At 35.1% G+C, this 23,447-nt stretch overlaps 1 protein-coding gene across 2 annotated transcripts in view; it reads right to left on the bottom strand.

The window, feature by feature from the left end:
- The window catches only part of GLCCI1 (glucocorticoid induced 1), a gene marked incomplete at its 5' end in the record, with an annotated part of 76,551 nt that overhangs the window by 42,605 nt on the left and 10,499 nt on the right, over window positions 1–23,447 (bottom strand). For both annotated transcript variants that reach the window (XM_080936190.1, XM_080936189.1), the window contains one exon: window positions 9,015–9,166. In XM_080936190.1, coding sequence (XP_080792316.1) covers window positions 9,015–9,166 — 152 coding nt within the window. The remainder of the gene's footprint in view (window positions 1–9,014; window positions 9,167–23,447) is intronic.

Here is a 23,447-nt window from a genome sequence, read left to right as displayed (position 1 = left end):
TAGATATTGGTAAGAACGTTTAATGAAAGTGTTCCATGGTCAAATTTGGGGAAATCATTCATTCCATCTTTCTACTCCACATACAATATAATTTAACATTCTAAAAACTCACATAAACAGAGTTTTAAAAGCCTGCTTAACTTTTCCCTACTTCCATGACTGCTGGACACTTACTTCACAGGTCTGCTTACTAATAACATGCAGAGCATGTGTCTGGAAACAGTCCTCAGTCCTTTTATCCCTGTGTGTTACAGAATGTGCTGTGGCCACTACGCTTTAGGAGCTTCCTTTTCTATCCAACCTGCCTCCACCATCAAGGACGAGAAAGGAACAGTATGCATCTAAACAACGCAAGTCTAGAATCTAGGACTACTGATAAAAAGAATTCATGTCTGCCATGTTGGCCACACTGACCACTCGTGTATCTTGCTACATTTTAGTATGTAATACTTTAAAAGTCTCTTATCCCTGACAATCAGATACTCCCAAACTTTTCCACACCAGTCCAATAAACTAGCCATGCTCAGAAAATAGTAAACTTAACAGTCAAAGGAATTTTCATAATCAAAACTCAGACTTCCACACTTTAGTCTGTAAATCTAAAGCATCATTTATTTGTAAAATTACAAAGACAACAAAAATACTTGACTAAATTACAGTTCTGACCTTACAGTAATTACAGAATTTCAGAGCCATTTCAAGCTCTGAGATAACCTATCCTCTCTAAGCTATATCCTGCCAGACAAGCCTCACTGTTTGTACTTTTACAATTGTATAATAAACTGTTGGTACCACTAATAATGACATTAATATCACTGTATTTAACCATAATGACAGTGAAATGTTATATTCCAATACAAAGTCACTTGCAATAGGGCAGTGTAATCGCTCAATGTTACTTTTTTGTAGAGGATCTTGGTTCAGTTCTCAGCACACAAATGTTAGCTAACAACTATGTAGGCTAACAACTTTAACTTTGGTTCCAGAGGATCCTACACCCACTTCTGGCCTCTGCAGGTACTACACATCACAGTAGTGCCCAGTGTACATACATATACATACACACAACACATACATAAACAAAAGCAAAAACACCTGTACAAATAAAATCTTTTTAAAAGTAGCTAATATTTATTAGCATCTTAATCTCTAGATTACCATTTAAAACTTAACATATTATTCTGCATAATCTTCACTACAGTAGGTAAAAGAGTTATCCTATAAATTCTGGAAGCACAAAAATCTTTTCAAATGGTTTACATTGTTTTTCTCATGTAAAAAACAATCACTGACACAAAATAGGTATTAGCATCTAGAGATGCATAATCCTTTCTGATATTATTTCTTCATCTTCATCTAACTCTAAACTATAATCTCATAAAGCACATCTGGAGTTGAACACTCAGTCCACACCTAAGTAGTCATGGTCCTGGTTTGGGTAGAAATTTTTGCTGCTTAGGAAATATACTTAATTGTGCTAAGACAAAAACCCATGAGTTTCTTAATTATATTTTCACTCAAGTATATCATGCATCTTGATTATATTCACTTCCAGAAATTTCCAAGATTTACTTCCACTTTTATGCCACACACATATAAATGATCATATATACATCTGTCAAGTCTAACATCCATCTATGTGAGAAAACATGCAATATTCTTCATTCTGAGTCTGATATTTCATTTAAAAATTTAAGTTCTCTCCACTTTCCTTCACACAGCATTTTATTCTTCTTTATGGCTAAATAAAACTCCATCCCTGAGTACACAAATGCATAGTACGGGTTATCTATTCATCTGCTGACGCACATCTGGGCTGATGTGAACAGTAATCGTGCTGCAGGAAACAAGGACATGTAGGCGTCTCTCTCACCTGTCCCCCTAGATAACTCCAGTACATTCCTAGTGCAGCATAATTATTATATGTATTTTCATTTAAAACTACAATTGATTTCTGTAGTGGTCATGTCATTCAAATTGCTGCCACCCCATCTTCACTGGCATGTGCTTTTCTTAGTGATAATGATTCTTTCTAACTGCGGTTAAAAAACAAAACAGTGTTTTGTTTTGATTTGATTTGGTCGTCTTTTGAAAACTTTTTATTTAATTTGCCCATTGACTGACTGGATTGTTTGGTAATTCACTTCAATAAATGGTTCTCAGAAATCTGGATAGCCACACACAGAAGTAAAAAATTAACACCCTATCCCTCACCCTGTCAAAAACCAACTAAAAATGGACTGAAAATCATATAAAACCTGAGACTCTCCATCCACTAGAAAAAAAGCATTTGGGAAATAGTTTAAGACAAAGGAATTGGCAAAGACTTCCTGATAAAAACTTCTAATAGTACAGGAAATAATCCAAGAATTGACCAATTTGGAGGGGAGGTAGTAAAGAAATACAAGCATGTTGGCCTGAGTCAACCCCTAAAACAACTGGGCATGATGACACACATGTAAGGCAGTGCTGAGAGGAGGCGCTCACTCACGGAGCTCTCGGTAAGGCTCCTAGTCAAACTGGTGGACTCCAGTACAATGAGAAATGCTGTCTCCATAAACAAGGTACACAGTGCCTGAGGAGCAGCACTTGATGCTGACCTCTAGCCTCCACATATACACCTACACACACTTTCATGTTTCCATACCCACACCCACATGCACACTCACACACATATATGCTCAAACAGAAGTAACAAATGGTATTACACAAACTGAAGAAGTTTCCAGACAGCAAAGGGAATAACAGTGAGGAGGAAAAACAAACAAACAAACAAAAAAAAAAAAAACAAAAAAAGAAAAACCTAAAAAACAGCCCACTGGATGGGAGCACTATGTTTGCTAACTATTAATCTGACTGATTATGTAGAACATATAAAGTACTTACAAGTTAAGTACCAAAAAATAAGCCATTGCTGGTTTTTCTTAAGAAAGTTTCAACAGAAAGCCTTTGAAGCAAGGGTACTGGAAACCCAAATTGTTCTATCAATTGTGATTTAGGGTAATAAAATACATTTCTGATCTAAGTGGTAAGTTGAAAGTTCTCTATTTTAATTATTATTAAGGTTTATATAGTCACTTATTACTGATTACCTAAACAAGCTTTTTTAAGGTGAAGGGACAAATGGTTGGACATTTGGTGCTATTTCAAAGAACGTCTATATCTACTTCAGAGCAGAAATGACTGAGTGACAACTACAGCCAACTCTTAAGTATGCACTCTCAGACTGACTCCTAGAAACAGCTATACAAAAGCTCCGCTCCAGGGATTTAAAAGAACTTAAATAACGTATCTTTTAGTATGTTGATGTTTCATCATTTAACTATAAATCCTTTAAAATAAACAATTAAAATAAATGGTTTAAAACAGGAAATAAGAACATCACCTGGCGGAAAGAGCACACATATACAAAAACTGCTTTCATGATTTTGTTTTCTTTTTGAGTTTCTTTGTTGTTTTTGGGTTTTTTGTTTGTTTAGTTGGTTTTTGTTTTATTTGAGACAGGGTTTCTCTGTTTATCCCTAGCTGCCCTGGAACCACTCTGGAGACCAGGCTGACCTTCAACTCATAGGTATCTGCCTGCTTCTGTCTTCAGAGTGCTAGGATTAAAGGCGTGCACCACCATGGCTGACACCATTCAGGATTTAACAACCCACTTTCCATCCTAAAGCTTCAATGGGGTTGTATGTGTGAGTTAGATCACCAAGGCTGTTCTCAAACTGCTAAGCTCAAGGGAACCTCCTGCAAGTATCTGGCTCATGGAACACATGTATTAAAATTTCTTTCACATATAAACAAAGGACATAAAGAGTCATGAGAAATAATGGAGGCCCTTTTTTGATACAGAACTACAATCTAAAAACATACTAGACTAGTAAATTTCATAGACTAAACAAAATTCTTTCATACTCAAGTGACAATTCAAATGGTATTTACACCTTGCTAAAACATAGGGGAAGGAAATCTTGCAAGACCTTTGTACAAAGCAAGCATAACTAACACTATCCTACGTATTACATCATTAAAAAAAAAAACAACTTCAGGCCTTAACAACAAACTTCTGAATATTTAGTATCATAAATATTATAGATTAAATAATTCATGTGCTATTGTATATTTATTTTAGCATTCTGTAATCAAAGTATTTTTCTGAAAAATGTTCATCAGAACAACCAAACAATAGTCTACTACTAAAATTCACTACAGCTGAGAGGTGACATCGGTGGAAATCTGTCTCTCGTGCTTAAAGTAAAGGTTCAATTCCATGCATATTCATATTAGTGGATGCTATTTTATATAACAATAAAATATCATTTTCATAAGTAATTCATCATATAAGCAATTCTTCTTGACTAAAATAAGAAAGAAAAACAGTAAAGTAAGAATCTAAGTACTGGAAGCATCCACAGCAAGCAAACTTACATTGCCTGAGACAGCAACAGCATTTGCCAACATGGTCAGCAGTGTGGATGGTTGAGAGCAGTAACACATGCAATTGAAAGAGAAGGCTTACAACAAGGAATAGGCAAACTGAAGACAGAATTAGTGTTTGCTATGATGATTATATCTAGAAAGCCAAAGAGAATTCTCTAAAAATATATTAGAAACAAGAACGTTCAACTGAGATACAGTATGAACAAATTAGAAGACCTTAATTACAATAGCAAACCATAAGATAAAATAGTAAGCAGTATTTAAATGATCTTATAAAAAGGTTTCAGATTTTTTCTCTAAAAGACAAAAGTAGCAGAATAAACAAATAACATTTTACTTAGGTAAGATTCAATACTGTAAAGGTGACAGTGTCAAAGCCATATTACAGCAGAAAATAGTCTATGGTAAATTTAATAAAGCCATGAAGTCAAGACTCATGCCTAGGATCCATTAAGCAGAAAAAGTAAATTAGGTTTAACAGTATAAAATACAATTACATCAGCATGTATGTATTTAATATGTTTTTCTATAGGCACAGACATTCTCAAAGCATGTGCATACTCCCCTACAACACACAAACTGTCAATACTGACTGGCTATAGAGGACACGGGAGACGGCAGCCAGTGCTCTTGTCATTAAATTACAAAGACCATCTGACCCAAAAAGATAAAACTTTATAAACAAAATTGATAAAACCCAGATTTCTAACCTGGTACTATTGTTTTAGTAAAGATGAATTAAAACACTCTGAGACAAGTATGAAAGCTCTGTTAATGTGTCCTGTGAGAAAGTCTGTGGTGTTCATGCGATATTTTAACACATGGTACTCTTGTCCTATGACAAGTGGTAGGAGTGGTGTCCAGATGAAAAGTCTCTCGTAAGCTATACGTTAAAAAAAGTTGAATCCATTATTTTGTTAGAATATATACCTGAGACACTTTACATTTTTGTTTAAAAGAAAGGTATTGGTAGTGTCTCTAAGGGTTGAACATACCGTATCACCTGGAATGAGCTACAGAACCGTAACATATTTGGATGGATTACTCACAAAGAGAAAATTGTCTCTATGGAATGAGGAGAAAATCAAAGTGAAGCTCAAAGGTGGACAGGACCATAAACTATTAGGACTTTGTTTTTAAAAATTTGAATAAGATTTTTAAAAAAGTAACTGTTAGTGATTTAAGTTACTAACAAAACTTAAGTAGAAGGAATTCTACTTTATGTCTTTTATCTATTCCTTTTTGATATTAATTTTATGTCTACACTGAACATTTTGCAAGCTTTTAATTAAAATAAAAGACACCATGCTCCGAGAGGCTTATAAAAAATGTTTGAAACGGTTCTACACTGCCTATCAGCACACTGGATTATGAGATTGTCACTACTCAACAGTACATACAGAGAACGTACATCTATAAAGTACTCTTCTGCTCATACCAAAAGAGAAGATTAGTACGAAGCTTATACTTCTCAGTGTCACTCAGTAGCCTAGATGGATGGAGTAGCAATAGATGGTACTTTCCTTTGTCATAGTAAATATATACCAGCTTTTAAAGCTAGTCTCCAAAGCTAGCATCTGTGAACAGCTATAATTACACATGTGCCTAGGAAATATAGACTGTTTTCATTGTCCACTTTACACAAAAAAACATAGCTCACTGAATTAACTACTGTATGATCCACACATTTATTTTCTTTTTTATAAACTTACTATTTGATTGACTTACCACGTACTGATTGTGGGTATTAAAAAAAAGTCCACTGGAGAAAAGGGTTGTTGCCAATTCATTAACTTAATCTGTTTCTTTTAGTAGAAAGTAGAACTAAAAACAAATGTAAAGTTTTGTTATGTTTTTCTTTAGCCTTGGATGGATTAGTGCTTTTTAATGAAAAATTATAATCTTTTAAATTTAACTTGGAGGCTAGAAAGATGACTCAGCAGGTAAGTGCACTTGTTCTCGCAGAGGGTGCAGGGTGCATTCCTACCGTGTGACTCACAACCTTCTGTATTACCAGTTCCAGGGACTTAACATCACACCATTTTTCTGACATCTGTCCACACCAGGCACAAACATAGAGTACAGACATATATGTAGCCAAATACTCATACACATAAAATAAAAATAAATAAATCTATGTATTTTAACTTGGGCATCAAGCTTTAGGAACATTTTTTAGCTTTTGCCCCAAAGTGTAAAGTATATTCATTCTCTGGTTATAGTTTAAATCTGGGTTTGAAATTGTGAAACATATTTGTTTGTATGTACGTGTATATGTATGTGTATGTGTGTGTATGTGTGTGTGTGTGTGTGTGTGTGTGTAAAGTGTATATTTTTTTAACTAAGAATTTCTCTCTAGCTATCAACTGCCAGGTAATTAATTATAACATAGAAATATGAAAGAAGAAGGTATTACCAATGCCCTTTACAAATATACTATTATCCAATTGACATTCACTAAATTAAGAAAAACTACTCCCCATAAGAGTTCAAAAGTCAATCCACAAACAAGTTGTGTGTTCATCACCTATATCTTCAACTAAACTTACAGATGCTTTGGAGGCAAGACCATTTCTTGGGCATATGAGGCAAACACTAGATTAAATGCTATAAAACTTAGAAGCTGTTTGAGAAGTGAAGAACTGGAGAAAAACCAGAAACCTAAGAATCAGCACAATCTGGGCTCTAGTCTCTACATACATAACAAGCTATGTAACATGTATCCATCAGTCAATTCTTTTAAGCTTTAAACTCAACAACTCAGAATTGTCTTTTTTTTTTCAGTATCAAATTTCAAATAAATGACCTATATCCAGACCCAGGCATGGCAAGCTCTCCTTCTGTACTTCATGATTAGAGAAAATTACACTGACCCTATTCTAAACATACACAGGGTGAAAGGACTCTCAGAGACAAAGCACATGCATACTACAAGCTTATCCCATATGCCTATGTATAAGTACATGTATATGTATCTATTTGGAATGAAAAAAAATAGGACTCCTGACCTCCACAGTCTGAAAGAACCTGCCTCCTGGTCCTCACCTCCTGAGAGTACGGATAGAATCTACTTCGAGAACGGAGGTGGAGAAATATATACTAAATGTCTATAGTGTATAAAAGCCTTTCAAATTACAGAATATAGTATGGGACAAAAGATAGTAGTTTAGACGTAGGATGGCCCATGTAGACCTTTTCTGCCATATAACTCTGAGGAATCTAAGAATCTGCACTTCAAATTTCACCTCTGGTCCCTAAGAAAATTTGTGGGAAGATGAGCTATATTTTATATAACTATATAATTTATAAAGATGGTCTTCATGGATACTCATATTTGCTAAAGACCCTAAAAAATATTAAAAATGGCTTTTTCTATAGCTAGTACTAAAACCTGGTGAGTGTGTGTGTGTGTGTGTGTGTGTGTGTGTGTATGTGTGTGTGTATGTAATTTGCCACACTTAGGTATCATACTTAATCATGAAATAAAGCATTAGGTTTCAATATACCAACTATGCAGATAGGAGACATGTAGGTAACTTAGCCAGACCTATTTCCTTTACCCCACCACCAATCAATTCTGTACTAAGACAGTGTGTCCTTAATCCCTACATCCTTATTCTCTGGGATTTCTCTTTAACATCAGTCAATAATCTTTCTTAGAAATGTTTCTTCTTTGGGCTTCTATGACTATACTAATCCAGTTCTTCCTGCTTTTTGTTCCTAGGCTCAGAGTTGCATTGAAAGGTAAGTAAGATACTGTTTTTGGATACTGTCAGCACAAAACATATGTTTAATAAATGTTAGATTTTCTTGTCTTGGTGGTGATATAAGGACAGCAACTATTTTCAGTACCATGCCAGCTATTACGCTAGGAAAGCCAGAGATAATCTGGGTAAGAAATCTTATTTTAATACACTTTGGTTTCATCATCATAGGCAAGTAGTTTTGTTTCTCTGAGTTTCTGCTTCCAAAGTGAGTTACAAAGCAATGTTCTTATGAAAATTAAATAAGATACAGGTAATAAAACAAACAGTTTACAGTATATAATTAATAAATGGTTGCTCCCTCTAGTTGTGTCCAAATGAATAAGCCTCGTTTTTCCGTTCCTTTGTGCACCTTCCTGACACTATGTCCTGAGTCATTTGGCATGTTCTCTTGTGTTCTTTATTCTCACAGCCCGAACCAAGTCTTGTAGAAATGGTTCTCAGTCATCTCCTTCAGTACCTCCCTCTAAATGCTTAGGCCCATACATCTGTAAGATGTGCAAATCATTCTGCCGAGAATCCTCCTGCTTGCCATATCGAACTTACCTGTTTCCTCCTTAAAACAAGTAAAGCAAAGACTGTGTCATAAAATAATCATGAAGTAGAGCTGATAGGCTGACAAGGATAAAAGCGACTTGTTTCAGTTTCCAAGCTTCCTAACATAATGACAACAAACTGATAAGAAGGGTTTCCTAGACCATGTCAAAATGCTCTGTCCTTTATTTTCCTAATCCTTTTTAAAACCATAAAGCCCAAAATGTTCTTATTCTGAATGCCCTTAAGTTTACAGAACTGGTTTTGATTTTCGCATCTTACCTGAGTCGCTTTATCTTTCATGCATGAAGGGTAGTGAACATGAGGGTCCCGTGGCCACTGTCCTGTGAGGTAAGGTCCTGTTATTGTATCCAAAGAAGAGGTTCGCCTTATTGTACTAGAGGTTCGAATTTGCTGAGATTTTGGCCTGTCCACTAAAAAAAAAAAAGTAAAAAAAAATTTAGATTAGATAGATGTTAGAGCGTATTTTTAAATTCATAAACTTTAGAGCTTGTAAATGTCACATTACCACTTTTTCCTGTGACATAGACACCCAAACACTTCTTATACAAGCTGATGAAAGTTATGGACCCTCTTCCAAGGAAATGCACTCATATATATAACAACACATCTTGAGGATTTTCACATACCCGTGAAAGCCCAACTATTTTAGGCATCTGTAATGAAATCCACGTATCATCTCTGTTACAGCTTTAATTAGGATTCCATCATGCCTCACAAACTGCCAGTTTTGTTTGTAAATGCCATCTCTGCATTTATTTCAATTAAATCTCACAGTGGCTCCTCAGTACCACTAACATTAATTCCACGGTTATCATCTAGTTTACGAAGTAAATGATTTCTACAAATTTATTCTTTTACCCCAGAGTTTGTTATCTTGCTACCCCTCCACATGCCTATTCTAGAGTCACAGGAATAATTTGTGTTTTTTCAGAAGTAGACTGTGCCACCTCTGCCTCTGAACCGTCTATATCCTCAGCCTATAATTCTGTCTGTCCATGTTCATCTGAGAAACTGTTACTGATCTCCAAGGCCAGTTCAGATGTCAGATATCATACCAATGCCGAGAAAGCTTGCTCAACATCCTTTTCTCTCTTTTTCTAGTTAAGAAATTCTCAATCACTTCTGCTTTCATGGTACCCTAAGCTTGTCTTTTCTCCCACAAAAACACAATTTCAGATACTACAGACTGAAAGGAAGCTGATATTTAATAGCTTATGAATTTACTCATGGCCATCCAAGTAACTTCCACATAGAACTTCATATTTTAATTCAACATCTGTATTTGCAGATGAAGACCTCAAAGCAGTAGAGGAAACTCATTGTGTAACAAAATAGAGCAATATGAAAGGAAAGATATCAATATGCTTCACCAAGTTGTCTTTCCCAGTCAGGTTCTCTAAGTATCTGTTGAAAATCAACATCATCACATGAACACCTAACATATAAAGAATTGAGATCTCTGCATGTATCCAGTCCAAATAACTTATGGCCAGTGTACATACTGTATATCCTGTATCTACCAGAGGACAGGGAACCAATATAGAACTAACCAAGACTCAGATCTTCTCTGCCCCATTTTAGCAGGCAATATGCTGCCCACAATACTAAAAGTCATGAATAATATTTTGATTTGTCACTGTCACTTAGCTATCTTCTTGAAACCAGAAAGCACTACTAGTTTATTAAATAATATTGTATACTTTGATGTTATATTATCTAGCCACTATTTTAAAAACTATTTTAAACTTTTTTTTACCTAAGAATTATTTGCTAAAAATCTGAAAATTACCAAATGCCCTCTTTATTTTTTAATAACTTAATGGAAGTTTAGTGTGAACTACAGGCAGAAAATCAAAGTGTCTGTTTAGAAAGAAAAGAAAGCCGTGATTAGTTGGTTTTAGAAGAGAAGACAACTTGTCACTTTAAATAAAAATCTATAATGCAGAGCCAGCCACTGGTCTGTTACTTAGAAATGTACTCTAATGTCTAAACTATTAAGTACTGAAAATTTTGTGAAAATATTCAATTATAGTTTAGTTCTTTACAATTTGACACATGTACAATTCCTAACATCATCATTATAACTTATAGGTACTGTAATTAAAATCTGTCTTATTTAATGCTTTTGCCTTTAAATAATGTCAAGCTGAACATTATTATTCCCTCTGCTTTCTATAGAACTTATTTTGTACATTTATTCTTTAATTTTTAGGATTTACCAATTAAATTTAATATGTATATTTTGTACAATTATCTAATCGACTTTTTATTGTAAAAAGTGAATTTATCCCACTGATTCCACTTGTTATAACAACATGTAATAATTTTTTCCTATTTTATAATCCTTCCTACTTGCTTTCCTTTTACTATTTTTCCCATTTCCCTTTCTTACCACCTTTTAATTTTTTCCAATTGTTGTCCCACTTTACAGAAGCAATATTTACTAATTTTATGAACTGTGAAAAACAAAATTAATTTTTTTCCTTTAATTTGATTTGACATGACTTTAAGGATTTTAAAAGTTATACTTCATACCTCTTCCACCACAAAGAATGAAAACAATTTTTCTTTTAAAGACAAAGCTAATACTTATAGCAGTTGCCTGCTTAAAAAAAAAAAAAAAAAAAAAAAAAGACACAGAAAATCAAAAGCCATCACACCTCTGCTTAATCTACTCTGAACCATGTGAAGGTTATATGGAGTTTGCAGCTTTTAAAAGTTTTTAGGCTGAGGATGTAGATCATTTGATCAGTACTTGACTCTGGGTTAAGTACCAACCACCACTAAAAACAAAATTTTCTTAATCTTAAAGTACATAAACACAGATTTTAAAAATTATTTTGTGTGTATGTTTATGTATAAATGTGCTCAGATATGTATATACATGTGTGTGTTGTCAGGCATGTAAAGGTCTTAGGTTGATGTAAAGTGTCTTCCTCACCTGACTATGACAGTATTCTTCCATGAAATAATTAGCCACAATAGCCCCATTTACTAAATACAATTAAGACCTGAGATTTATCAGAGGATTTATCTTAAACAGTAAAACTATTTCAACAAAGTCAACTGTTCATATTATCTAAGTTGTTAATGAGTTGTGGTTTTTGACTCTATTAAAATCTAAGCCTAGACATCCTTAAATTTTATTGATTTGTATATATTTATCACCAATTCCAGTTTTACATTTTAGCATAGTAAGTCCAACTGCTAATGTAATGCAACAGGACGTCCAACTAATTTGTTCCCAGCATTTATGTATGTGGTTTTATTTCCACTGGCAATTACTGTACATTAGTAATTTTGAAAAGCTGACACCTTAATATACTAATCTCCAGTGGAAATTTAAAGTGGAATTTCTACCAAACAAACAGACAAAAAAATAAACTAAGCTAAACTAAAATCTCCAAAGTTTGAGAATGTTAGAAACCTTAATAAGTTTAGCTATAGGGTTATACAAGTCTCCAGACCCTGCAAACTATACTTAAAAAGTAGTAAGGATATAATATTTTTGGCCATCAAGTATAATGTAAAGCATACAATAAAAGTACCCCATTCTTTATTAGACTTTAGCACACTTCAGTCTGGTTACCCTAGATTCATCTCACTCTGTATATGTAAATGAATTGTCAGTTCTCTAGGTTTAGACCTCAGTCTAGTCAAGATGAGCCAAAGTGTTCCATTTACAATACAAAGCATAAGCTTAAACCATTTAATTTAAATCTTTAAATAGAGCTATCATTCCCTGGAGTATAGTATAAACAGTAATTCTAAAAAACAGACTTCACAAGAGCACTAACTGGAATCAACTATTTTATCCTTAATTCAAGAAGCTCATTGTTATAACTGCAAAGTATCCTAACTGAAAGAGTATTCAGCAACATGGTTAATATGACTGAGCGGTAAAATGATTTCTTCTAGTTATTTTGTGTGCAAAAATCATATTAGCATTTTATCACGAATAATGAACTAATAATGCCAGCGAACAGAAGCAAGCAGTCACCACCTGTCATCCCAGCAACAGAACCTTACAGAAAAAGGCAGCTGAGGAAGGAACATCTTCAGAAACTCTCACACAAGCTAACAGATCAAATGCAACAAGAAGTTACCTTTCTCAAACAAGATGGGAAAGCAAAGTGAAACCCTCAGACCTTCACAGACATGCTTTGGTACATACACATAACCAAACACAAACTATGTCTTTGTTTATCACCAAGCATGATTTGCCTGTTAATCCTAACACTCAGATGTTGAGGCAGCAGGATCCTGAAGTTAACAGTATCCTGGGATGCATAGCAAACTCTCAGTCTAGGAAAGTTAGGTAGAAGAAATCTGAATTTTTCAAATGAACTTTTTATGGTGCCAGATCACTCAAATTCTACAGAAGCTCAAAAGCCAATGGCAATCAGTTCTTTGAAATCTGCAATGACAAGCTAAACGTCTAGAGCTAACTAATTTAATAACCAGTCAGATCTTCACAAAGTCACTTTGCAAACTAAGCACTGGCTGTACAGCAACACTTCAAGTGAAGGTTCAAGTGAATATGTAGGACACTGGGAAGATGAAAGCTGAATGAAGATTGGTTAACATTAGGATGTTTTAAAAGCATATAAAATGTTTTAGTATTAACTCATAAAAAGGAGTTTAATTGGATTTATGCTACACAAGGGACAATGGTCCTCCAAGGAGCTTTATTTTACCAAATGCAAACCCTGGTGCCATGTACAGGTACATCATGTTGTTGGTCGCAGTTAAACTAGAGACACCCCACGGAATAAACAAACAAAATTAATTGTTACAGGTAGATGATAGATAGTAGACAGACAGACATGGCCCCTTCTCTTGGCTGAGCACCAGAATTTGATAAGAACTATTGTTGAAGACCTCACATCTTTTGCTCACAGGACATGGAGAAATCAAGTGGGTACTGACCAGAAAGCTTCCTTGCTATCAGCTTTCACAGTACAGGAGGGAACTAATATAGGTTGCTGAGAGGAAGTTACCAACAGCTTTACCCAACTGAGAACTTTGTGAACCACAATGACCAGTGTGACAAGATATCCCAACAGCAGCATGAAATGTTACAATGGTAAACAACTACTTTCTGATTTGAGTTAACACCCACTCCACAAAGGAAAAGCATTCATGCACTGCTAACCCAGTTGAAAACCCATGGTTGGTGTGCTCATGGGCCCTAGAGGGTGAGCTTTTTATTATTATTATTATTATTATTATTATTATTACTATTATTTTTTGTTAAAAGAACACAATCTCAAACTGCCCTATATTTTCATATCTATCTATCTATAATGCAGCTGTCAACCTTCATTTTAAGTTTCTTTGCACAGAGGTGGTGACTAATACAGGAATTCACAACTGATAAATGTGCACAGAATAAGTGTGCATGTGCTCCATCAAAAATAGAACATTTTTATCGCCCCCTCTCCCAAGGCTTTATGGACAAGACAGATTTTAAGAGCCAGAGGTTTGGAAGAACCGGAGTGAAACAGTGTCCACTAGACATAACAAGATAATTGCACTTACACACTCATATTAGCTGTGACTGCCTGCACAAGAGTAAACAAGTCAATGCTGTAGTATAGAAGAGGGAGGGGCTCATGAACCCTCTACACCTGAGGATCTACCACTGACAGCTGATGGATTCTTGGCAAGGGGAAATGGAGCATCTTTAAGGAAATGGTCCCTACTGGGCCAGCCACACCCCAGTGGATGATCCTATACCCACTGAGAATAGTAACGGCACAAACTGAACTCAGTGGGTTATTAAAAACCAAACTGGGGAAGTGAGGTGGGTCTGGGAGGAGTTATGGGAGTGGAGTGGGAGGTGAAGGTGATCAAAACACCACAGGAAAGAAAGAGAAAAAAGTTGAATAAAGATTTAAAACACTTAAAGCACTTGAAATGTAAACAAAATTTGACTATAATAAAAGTAATTTACTATAAGCCGTCTCAAAACTGTATTAAAGAGACTTTTTTAAACAACCAAAATGTCAGGACTTTAATATGTAAGCAGCGTGAAACCGATATTTAAGCAAAGTGAAACTTCAACCATAACAACTTAATTTTAGTGAAGGATTTAATCCTGAATCTAAAATTGCAATACTGTGTATTGATCTTATAAAACAAGCTCTACCTTTTAAAGACACTGTTTTATAATGTTTAACCTACTTTAATCTTCATAGAAATCAAAACAGCAAATACATCAAGACTTCAACGCATTATTTAAGCAGCTTTTCCCCAATTTCAAAATATTCAAAATCAGTATGTTTTATATCTAAGATTTGAAATATAGCCATAAATGCATACAATAGAGAATTCCCACCATTGGTTTATTATAGTTAACGAAAAACCTGACAAAGTTCCATTTATAAATATATAGATTTAGCTTTAGTATATCTGTAATATGATCAATTATCTTTGGATGTAGTTTTAAATATAATTTATTATATAGTATATAAATATGAATATTTAAATATTATTGCTACCAAATTTTTATTGCCTCATCAGGTACAAATAATTGACTTTCAAAAATTAAATACAACTGGACAACTGAAAAAAAGAAAAAAATTCAGGGTTAGGCATATTGGTGCATACCTTTAAACCTAGCACTTAGGAAGCAGAGGTAGAAGAATTTCTACGAGTTTGAAGCCATCCTAGTCTACATGAGTTCCATGCCAGCCAAGGGTATATCATGAGGCACTAACTCAAAAAACAGAAGAAGAAAAATGGAGGAATGGGATATTTACCTTGACCCTATATAATGCATAGTTACACTGATTATCTAATATAACTACAACTAGTTTAGATTTTGCAGAGTACACATGTTCCAGAAATTTCAACAGCACCCTTTATTGGTTTTTCTACCTTGGCACAAAAATAATGAAAAGTTATATTAATACATAACCACTGTCATAGTTCACTTTGCTGGAATAAGAGAATATTAGAAATGGGATAATTTGTGAGGAAAAGAGGTTCATAGTTCATCAAGCTAGAAAATTCAAAGGCATGGTACAAGCTTCTGCTTGGCTTCTGGTGAGAATTTTATTGTAGCTGGGGCTAGCCTGAATGCTCAGCAGAGGCATAAGGGCCGTTGGGTGTGTGCAAAAGGCAGAAAATGAGGACTAACCTTGCTTTAAGTAACTAATCATCATCACACTAGCTAAGTGCATACAAAAGAAGCAAAAACTGGCTCCCTCACTCTGTGATTCAGCAACAATCTAGTCATCAAACCTAGAATGGTCTAAGCACTTCTTACTGTGGCTCATTCGATTATTTGGCTGTTACTGGCCTACTAACCTGTAGTTGCTATTATAGGAGCAAAACATTTTAAATAATTGAAACTTTTCATTTATAAATTGTATTCTAAATTATTTTTGAATTTATAATTTACAGATTTTCATTTTAATTGTAGCAAAACTTTTTACACGTTTAGACAGACTGATGTTTTCAGAAATATATTAAAATCATTTTGTTGCTGCTCAAATAGAATGCTTATGGTTTTTTTTCCCAGAGTTTTGTTTTTTTTATATTGTTTTAGAAGTCAAAGAAACTATAAGAATGCAAATATGTATATATTTCGTGTTATATCTGTTCATCGTGTACTTCAGTGTTGACATAGTTTGATTGTTCTTTTGTAGAGTTTCTATGATATTAATAGAAATTTTTTTTCATGCTCTAAGAATTTTCAGGTACAGATGAGATGGCTCAGTAGATAAAACTGTTAAGCCTGAAATCTGTCTTCAGCTCCTGAAGCCCATATGGTGGGAGAAGAGAACTAAATCCTGCAAGCTTTCCTCTGACATCTGTACACACACACACACACACACACACACACACACACACACACACACACACACACAGCTGTTCTCTCTGTGTCTGGTTTTAGAAATAATTCAGTATCACACAATCACATATTCTGAAAATTTAGTCTTAAGTTTAGTAGTTAAGAGGAACACTAATTTCATTTGTGTAGTTCAGTGTTTATTTGATTCACTTGAACATGCTTTCTTCTCCTTCAAAGATACTAGCTAAATAGTCCATACATTCCCACCCCCCTTAATTGCTTTATATACTTTAGGTTCAAGTCCATCTGTGGTAGATTCTTTTAAAATAGATCCAAGGAAAGTATTTTAATTCTTGCCGATTTGCATAGTAAAAATTCAGATGTAGTTTTCATTAGTAATTTTCCCTATTTTTGAGAATATGTACATTTTTATAATGAAATATTTTAACCACTCCTCCTATTTCTCCTACTTCCCTGTAGCCCTTTTGATCTATTTTCCTCCCAACTCTGTGTGTGTGTGTGTGTGTGTATGTGCGCGTGCGTGCGCTTGTGTGCTTTTATTTTGGTGTCACTTATTTAGTCCAACTAGGGCTTGCCCGTGTGTCCATATGGAGCCAGAGAAGCTTACTAGTGACCACACTTCCAGACAAACATGACTCTCCTTCCTCTGGCAACTATCAGTTGCGAGTAGCTCCTCTGTAAGTGGCAGAGCCTGGAGAATCTCTGCTGCCTGTACTGGAATTTTGGCTGGCTTGCTCTTGAGCAGGTCTTATGAAAATAACCACATGAGCTATGAATTCATGGACGAAATAGCTTAGTCATATCCTGAGGAAAGCATTTCACAGTACTCCACTCTATTATCCAGCTCCATTATCTACATCCTCTTGTGATGGTCCCTCAATTGCAATTTTTAACCGTGGCTGTATGCTTTAAAGGTCATTTTGATTTTATTGATATGTATTTCAGAAAAATGGATTTCATTTGAATTGTTCTGGATCACTTAGCTTTTTTTCTTCTTTCAATATATAGTTTCAAGTTTTATTTTAGGAGCACTTGTTAACTTATTTTTCTCCTGTTCTTTTCTTTAGAACAGAAGAGTCTTTAGGAATGCTTGTTAGGCATATGCTGGACCTTCTTAGCCTTTGTTGTCAGTCAGTTATTTCTTTATTTTATCAAACTGTGTCTGCTGATAGCAAAGGAATTTAGTTTTTGCCTTTCAGTTTTATTTCAAATGGCATATTTCAGGTCATTTTGCTTTCTTTTCTCTTATTTGAAGTTCATTTCAATTTGTGATTTTATTTTGTATAGCTGTTGTGGTTAGGTATAAGTTTTAATGGCTGAGTACATCAGTTTGACTTTTGGGAGATGGAGCCTAGTAAACTAGAGATGAGATGAAGCAAGAAAGGTTCAGGAAAAGAATGAGTGCTTAAAACCTCATGGATATATGACTGTCCTTTAGGTTAACCTACTGATGCCAAGATTATAAACAGAAATCTGCACTAAAATATGTGCAAATCTATCAATTGTCTAAACATAAAACGGCCTAGTAAATTAAATCCACCCTACATGTTATAGTTCACACAATAATATCCTCAGGCCTAGCAAAAGGAATGCACCATTGATCGGAACTACACAACCACACTTCTCCAGAGTAAATAGGTTCAACGGAATGAAGTCTCCAGAAATAGGGAGGTACAAATATTTATGCTACCATTCACTTTCATAAATATTGACACCAAAGAACCAAATACAAAACTATGAAGCAGTTTATCCAAAATTGAGTGCTTCTTTAAAACTGGAATAGCAAAAAAACAGAAGAAAACATGCTGAAGAAAACATGGCCCCTTCATCAAGGCCAGGGAGGTTTGGTTTAGTTTTGAAGAACAAATAAAACACTAGTTTGTGTTTGCATACACAGATCAACATTCCACACCAACAATTCTACCAGTATTATACATAATAGATTTTCAGGAAGTAATGCCAAGTTGAAAATAACTTAAAGTAAATCCACTGCTACAAAATTTCAGAATAGCATCATCCTTTATTCCTCTAATCATAAAACTGGTCATTTCAACTTCATCAATAATACTCAATGAAAATAACTGATCAAACAGTTCTTGAGTCAAGATAGAAGTGGAGGTCCAGTGTTTATTGACATCTAAATTTTTAGCTTAAATAATGGGATAACCTTATTCAATTCAGTGCCCAGCAACATGAGTGAAATAATCCAGATTTTAGTTTGAGAAACAACTTGTAAATAAAAATAAACATTAGAGCTGGGACTATTGGACAAACGTGAGCATCACCTCCAGAGGTACTGGAGACTCTCCGATGTGGGATGAGATGGAACCACACCAACTTCATTATACAAAAAAGATGACTCAACTGTTTCTTCCCTCTCTCCCCTCTCCTCTGTTTTTTTAATCCTTTCAGTGTAGTGTTGAGATGGATAAGAAATGAACAAAATGTAAAACCATTTAGCAAACACTAAGACCCTTGAGCTTCCCAGGTATTCTGGTAAACTGATCTTATTTCTATGAAGCAGCCATTACTTAAGATCTCTCTAAATGTTTTTAATGATTATGTATTAATATTTTAATCAGAGAGTAGCTATGGCTGGTGATACCTAATTACTTCCAAATAAATATATTCCATCACAGTCACATGATCAACTTGATGGGCTATGTTGAAGCACTGACAATACATATGCCTACCTAACAAACCAGACAAGAAAGAATGGGTCTCCCGAGGAAAACTATTAAAGTAACTGCAAAGACAATTGCTAAGTTAACCACCTTTTTTTAAGCTCTAAAGTAATGTTGGCTAATGTTAACTGCTGTTATTTGAAAAGCTGAGTGGGTTATCACAGTAAGAGCCGGATGTGTGTCTTCCCGGCTGACAGGTAGCCCTCGGTATTATCAGTCAGCGGCTCAGCCTTCCTTCATCCTTCATCATTTAATCACTATTCCTCTAGACCTCCTCAGTCTTCTGCAGGAATCTATTTCAGCTGGCAGAGAAGGGAAGATCAAGACCAAGAAAGAGAAAACTAACATTTTTTAATTGAACAGGATAAAAGCATAATATGCCATTTAGCTGTAACTCTACAAGTGGACTTACAGGGAAAAAAGAGGATTTAGCAAATCCACAGAAATCCTTACAACAGAAAGGTCTGAATTATCTGTAGGGACAGTGCAAATCAAGTTCCAAAGTCAGTCCCACTGGGCTATCACCATAATCTGTCACTGCAAATAGGATAATCTAATTATTCAACACTATGTTCTTAGTACTTCTTTCTTTTCTTTTCTTTTTTCTTTTAGTTATTTTTAAGTCTTATTCATCCCTACAAAAGATTCACTTTCTCTGAGAATGCCATGAATAAACTGTTCTCCCAAAAAGATATTTTTAAAAAATGGTAGGATACATGTCTAATTCCTCAATGTGATCTCCTTATGCAGGTTTCAGAAATAGTACACTTGTAGGTTGATGTTAAGATGATACATGATTGGACAGTGGAGAGGTAGGCGGGAAAAGGCTAGGAAAACATAGGAGGAGACTGAGAGGGAGATTATGGGAGGAACAAAGATGGAGGCAGATGTTTGTGTTTCTCTTGGCGCACCGCTTCTTTAATAAGGTTAAGAATGTTTTATAAGGAATGAAATTGTACAAGATCGTTTGACTTATAAAGGTTAGCAAATTATATTATACCTGTTGGATCAGAATAGTTTGGTGTGTTCCTTGATGTGATTACTTAATTGAGTTCAAAGGGTGTCGTGGCAGAACACAAAAAGCCCGCCACAGAGTTGGGATATGCACCACAGAATTGGGATATGCATGTCTAAGGCTTAGCAACAACACGCCAAGGGGAAGTGAGTGAAAACAACACATGGGGGGTGGGGGGACTCACATCCACCCAGTACAGAAACAAAAGAGGCAGTGGAGTGAACTTCGCTAGAGTTCATAGAGGCAGTTCAAGATAGAGATCCCCACAGTGCCAGATGGCCCTGAGCTGGAATCAGCAAAGCACGGGATAAAAGATTATATTTTTTAATATTTACCTCAATATACAGTTACCTAAAAGTTCTACAGGTTTATCAGATGAGGTATGTCATTTCAACCAGATTATAGCTACACATGTATACGTATCACATCTAATAGAAAAAACATGCTTTTAAACGATATTTCAATTTACTGTGGATACGTGCATATTTGCATCACATGTGTAGGTTAAAGGACAACTTTCATCAGTCCATTAACTCCTCTCACCTTGTGGGTCCAGAGGACAGAACTCAGATCAGGCTCAGAGCAGACAGACATCTTTGCCTGCTGAGCCACCTCACTGGTCCTACAGAACACCTCTGATAAACTAAAACCTTTTGGCAATCAGTGACTCCAGAGCTACTGTCTGTTCTATGTTATAGAATTAGGAACCTTTGGAAGACTAGATGTTGTATTTTCAAATGCCTATTATCATCAATCTTACTGAAAGATCAGCACTTTCTATCCAAAAAGGACTATATTGATCATTCTCTACTTTTAAAAGAACATTCATTCTCTTAGTAGGGTTTGTTCTTATCTACACAGCACAAGGGAAACAATATAACAAGACTCAGTGTCTTTTCAGAAACTTTTCAGTAACTGTCAACTCAGAAGAATCTTTAGTAACATTCAAACAAGCTGAAAAAGAAAAACATTAAAACATTTGAACAGAGAGAACAATATTTGTTGGGTAGGGACATCCACAAGTGACTATTCTCAAGAAACTGATACTTTTAGTAAGACCACAAGTGCTTAAATAGGTGCAACAAACCAGAAAGATATGTAGTTAGTGTAGTTATCAAAAGATAATGAGAAGTAACAATTACCTCCACCTGGAAAAGGTGGGGATATTTGAAGGCTACTTGCAAAGATTTCAGCAAAAATGCTTGTATGTATGTTAGAAAAAGAGACATTCCTAACAGGGACCATGAATTCAAAGCAAAGATTGACAAAAGAACACTTACTTAATAGAGCAAAACAACATTTTCTTAAAAACAGCAAGTTCAATCAAGCAGGAACACAGACACAAAATGGACGTGTCAAGAGTGAATCTTTTATGGCAAGCTAAACATGGTCGACTTTATTTCTTATTAACCTTAACTTAGAAACCAAAAGAAATACTTTATAAAAATTACTTTTGTTTCTTCTTCTAAAGATAGATTATACTTACTTGTAGAAAAATAAAAGTTTAATGGCAGGCAAAAACCTAAGTGGTATTGATTCCTAAAGAGTACTAAGCAGTCTAGTGTCTAACAGGAGACAGTTAGGACCTAGATGGAATGCCAAGAAACCAATCTATTGAAAAGAATTCTGGGACAGAACAATACATGATAATCAGAAGGGAGAATAAGTTAGAAGGAAAAGTCAAGCTTTATGCTGGCAAAAAAACAAATCATCACCATCACCACCCCACCCCACCCCACCCCCAATACTCTAGGTTTACTATGCTGTGTTCCACAGTGCCAACAAAGAAACCATTTCCACACCAAGTCCTTGACTTTAAACTTAAATCATTCAATATCCTAATCTTGATAACTGCTCTTCTAAATTATATCTCTGTACAAATGACTCATTAAAGCATGATTCAAACCTGAAACTATAAAGTTAAATTCATTAAATTGTTCTATTCTCTGAGTATCATAAAACAATTCCAGTCCACTTCTTCAAAGCATATATTCTGAAAAATTCCACACTAAAAAAGTGTAGTGTATTCTATTCTTGAAGACATAGGTCCAAGAAAAAAGGGTATTACTAGCACACTTCCCAAAGACAGTTATGTTTAAAAGTATTTAGATTTTTAAGTTTCTAGAACACAGGGAGTTCGGTTTTAATCTTTAGTAAGTTTTACCTGTCAGAATAATCACTCTACTCCTCAGAAATGCCAAGCTTTTTGAAGATTTATTTGTGTGTGTATCGGTGTGCCTATATGTTTATAGGTGCCTACAGAAGCCAGAAGAGGGTGTCAGGATACCTGAAACTGGAGTTACAAACAGTTGTGAGCCCCCTCACCCAGGTTCTAGGCATGGAACTCCAATTTGTCAAGTGTCTGCAAGATCAGCATACACTTTACTTCTCAGTTATTACTCACCCCCCTGTACTTTTTGTCTTAAATTCAGACAGGGTCTGTTGCTCAGAATGGCTGTAAGATCACTATTCTCCTGCCTCTGTCTGGAATACTGAATCTCTGGAATACTAATATTACAGGCAAACATGGCCATGCCTAGCTTAGTACACTTTCCAAAGCTTGTTTCAATTTTGGATGTAAAAACCAACACAATTTTGCACTCACAAATTATGAAGCCTGGAAGAGAAAAGTAAGATGCATTTGTTAAGAATAAGCAGGTTGGAAAGATGGCTCAGTGGTTAGGAAGAGCTGAGTTTGACTCTCCTTACCTACATGCCAGCTTACAACTGAGTGTTAACGCCAGTCCCAGGGGACCTGACACCTTCTCTGGCTTCCATAAGTACTAGGCACATGTGTGGCACAGAGATAAATATAAAGGGCAACACACCCAATCCACATAAAAAAAATAACAAATTAAAAAAATTATATTCTGGATACAACCATGACTTTTAAGTTATTCTTAATGATTCACAAAAGTAACCTGTTGAAACTAAATAATTCTTCTCCAAACCCCAACACAACAAATCTATTCTTATCAAATAACTTTAAAGGAAACAGTTTAGTCCACTAATTCAACACTTAAACCATTCTTCCAGGAAAGAAACAATTGTAATGACATGAGTAGTAAGTTGCCTCATAGCCACAGAAGTATCCACTGACTTTAACTTATGTGAGTGGGCAAATTTTGAGTCACTACCATTTACTGTACTAAAATTGAAGAACTACAGAA

Source organism: Micromys minutus, assembly GCF_963924665.1.
Source record: "Micromys minutus genome assembly, chromosome: 23".
Taxonomy (NCBI): domain Eukaryota; kingdom Metazoa; phylum Chordata; class Mammalia; order Rodentia; family Muridae; genus Micromys; species Micromys minutus.
The sequence above is the reverse complement of the archived record's forward strand: the minus strand, read 5'-3'. Positions and strand labels throughout refer to the sequence as shown.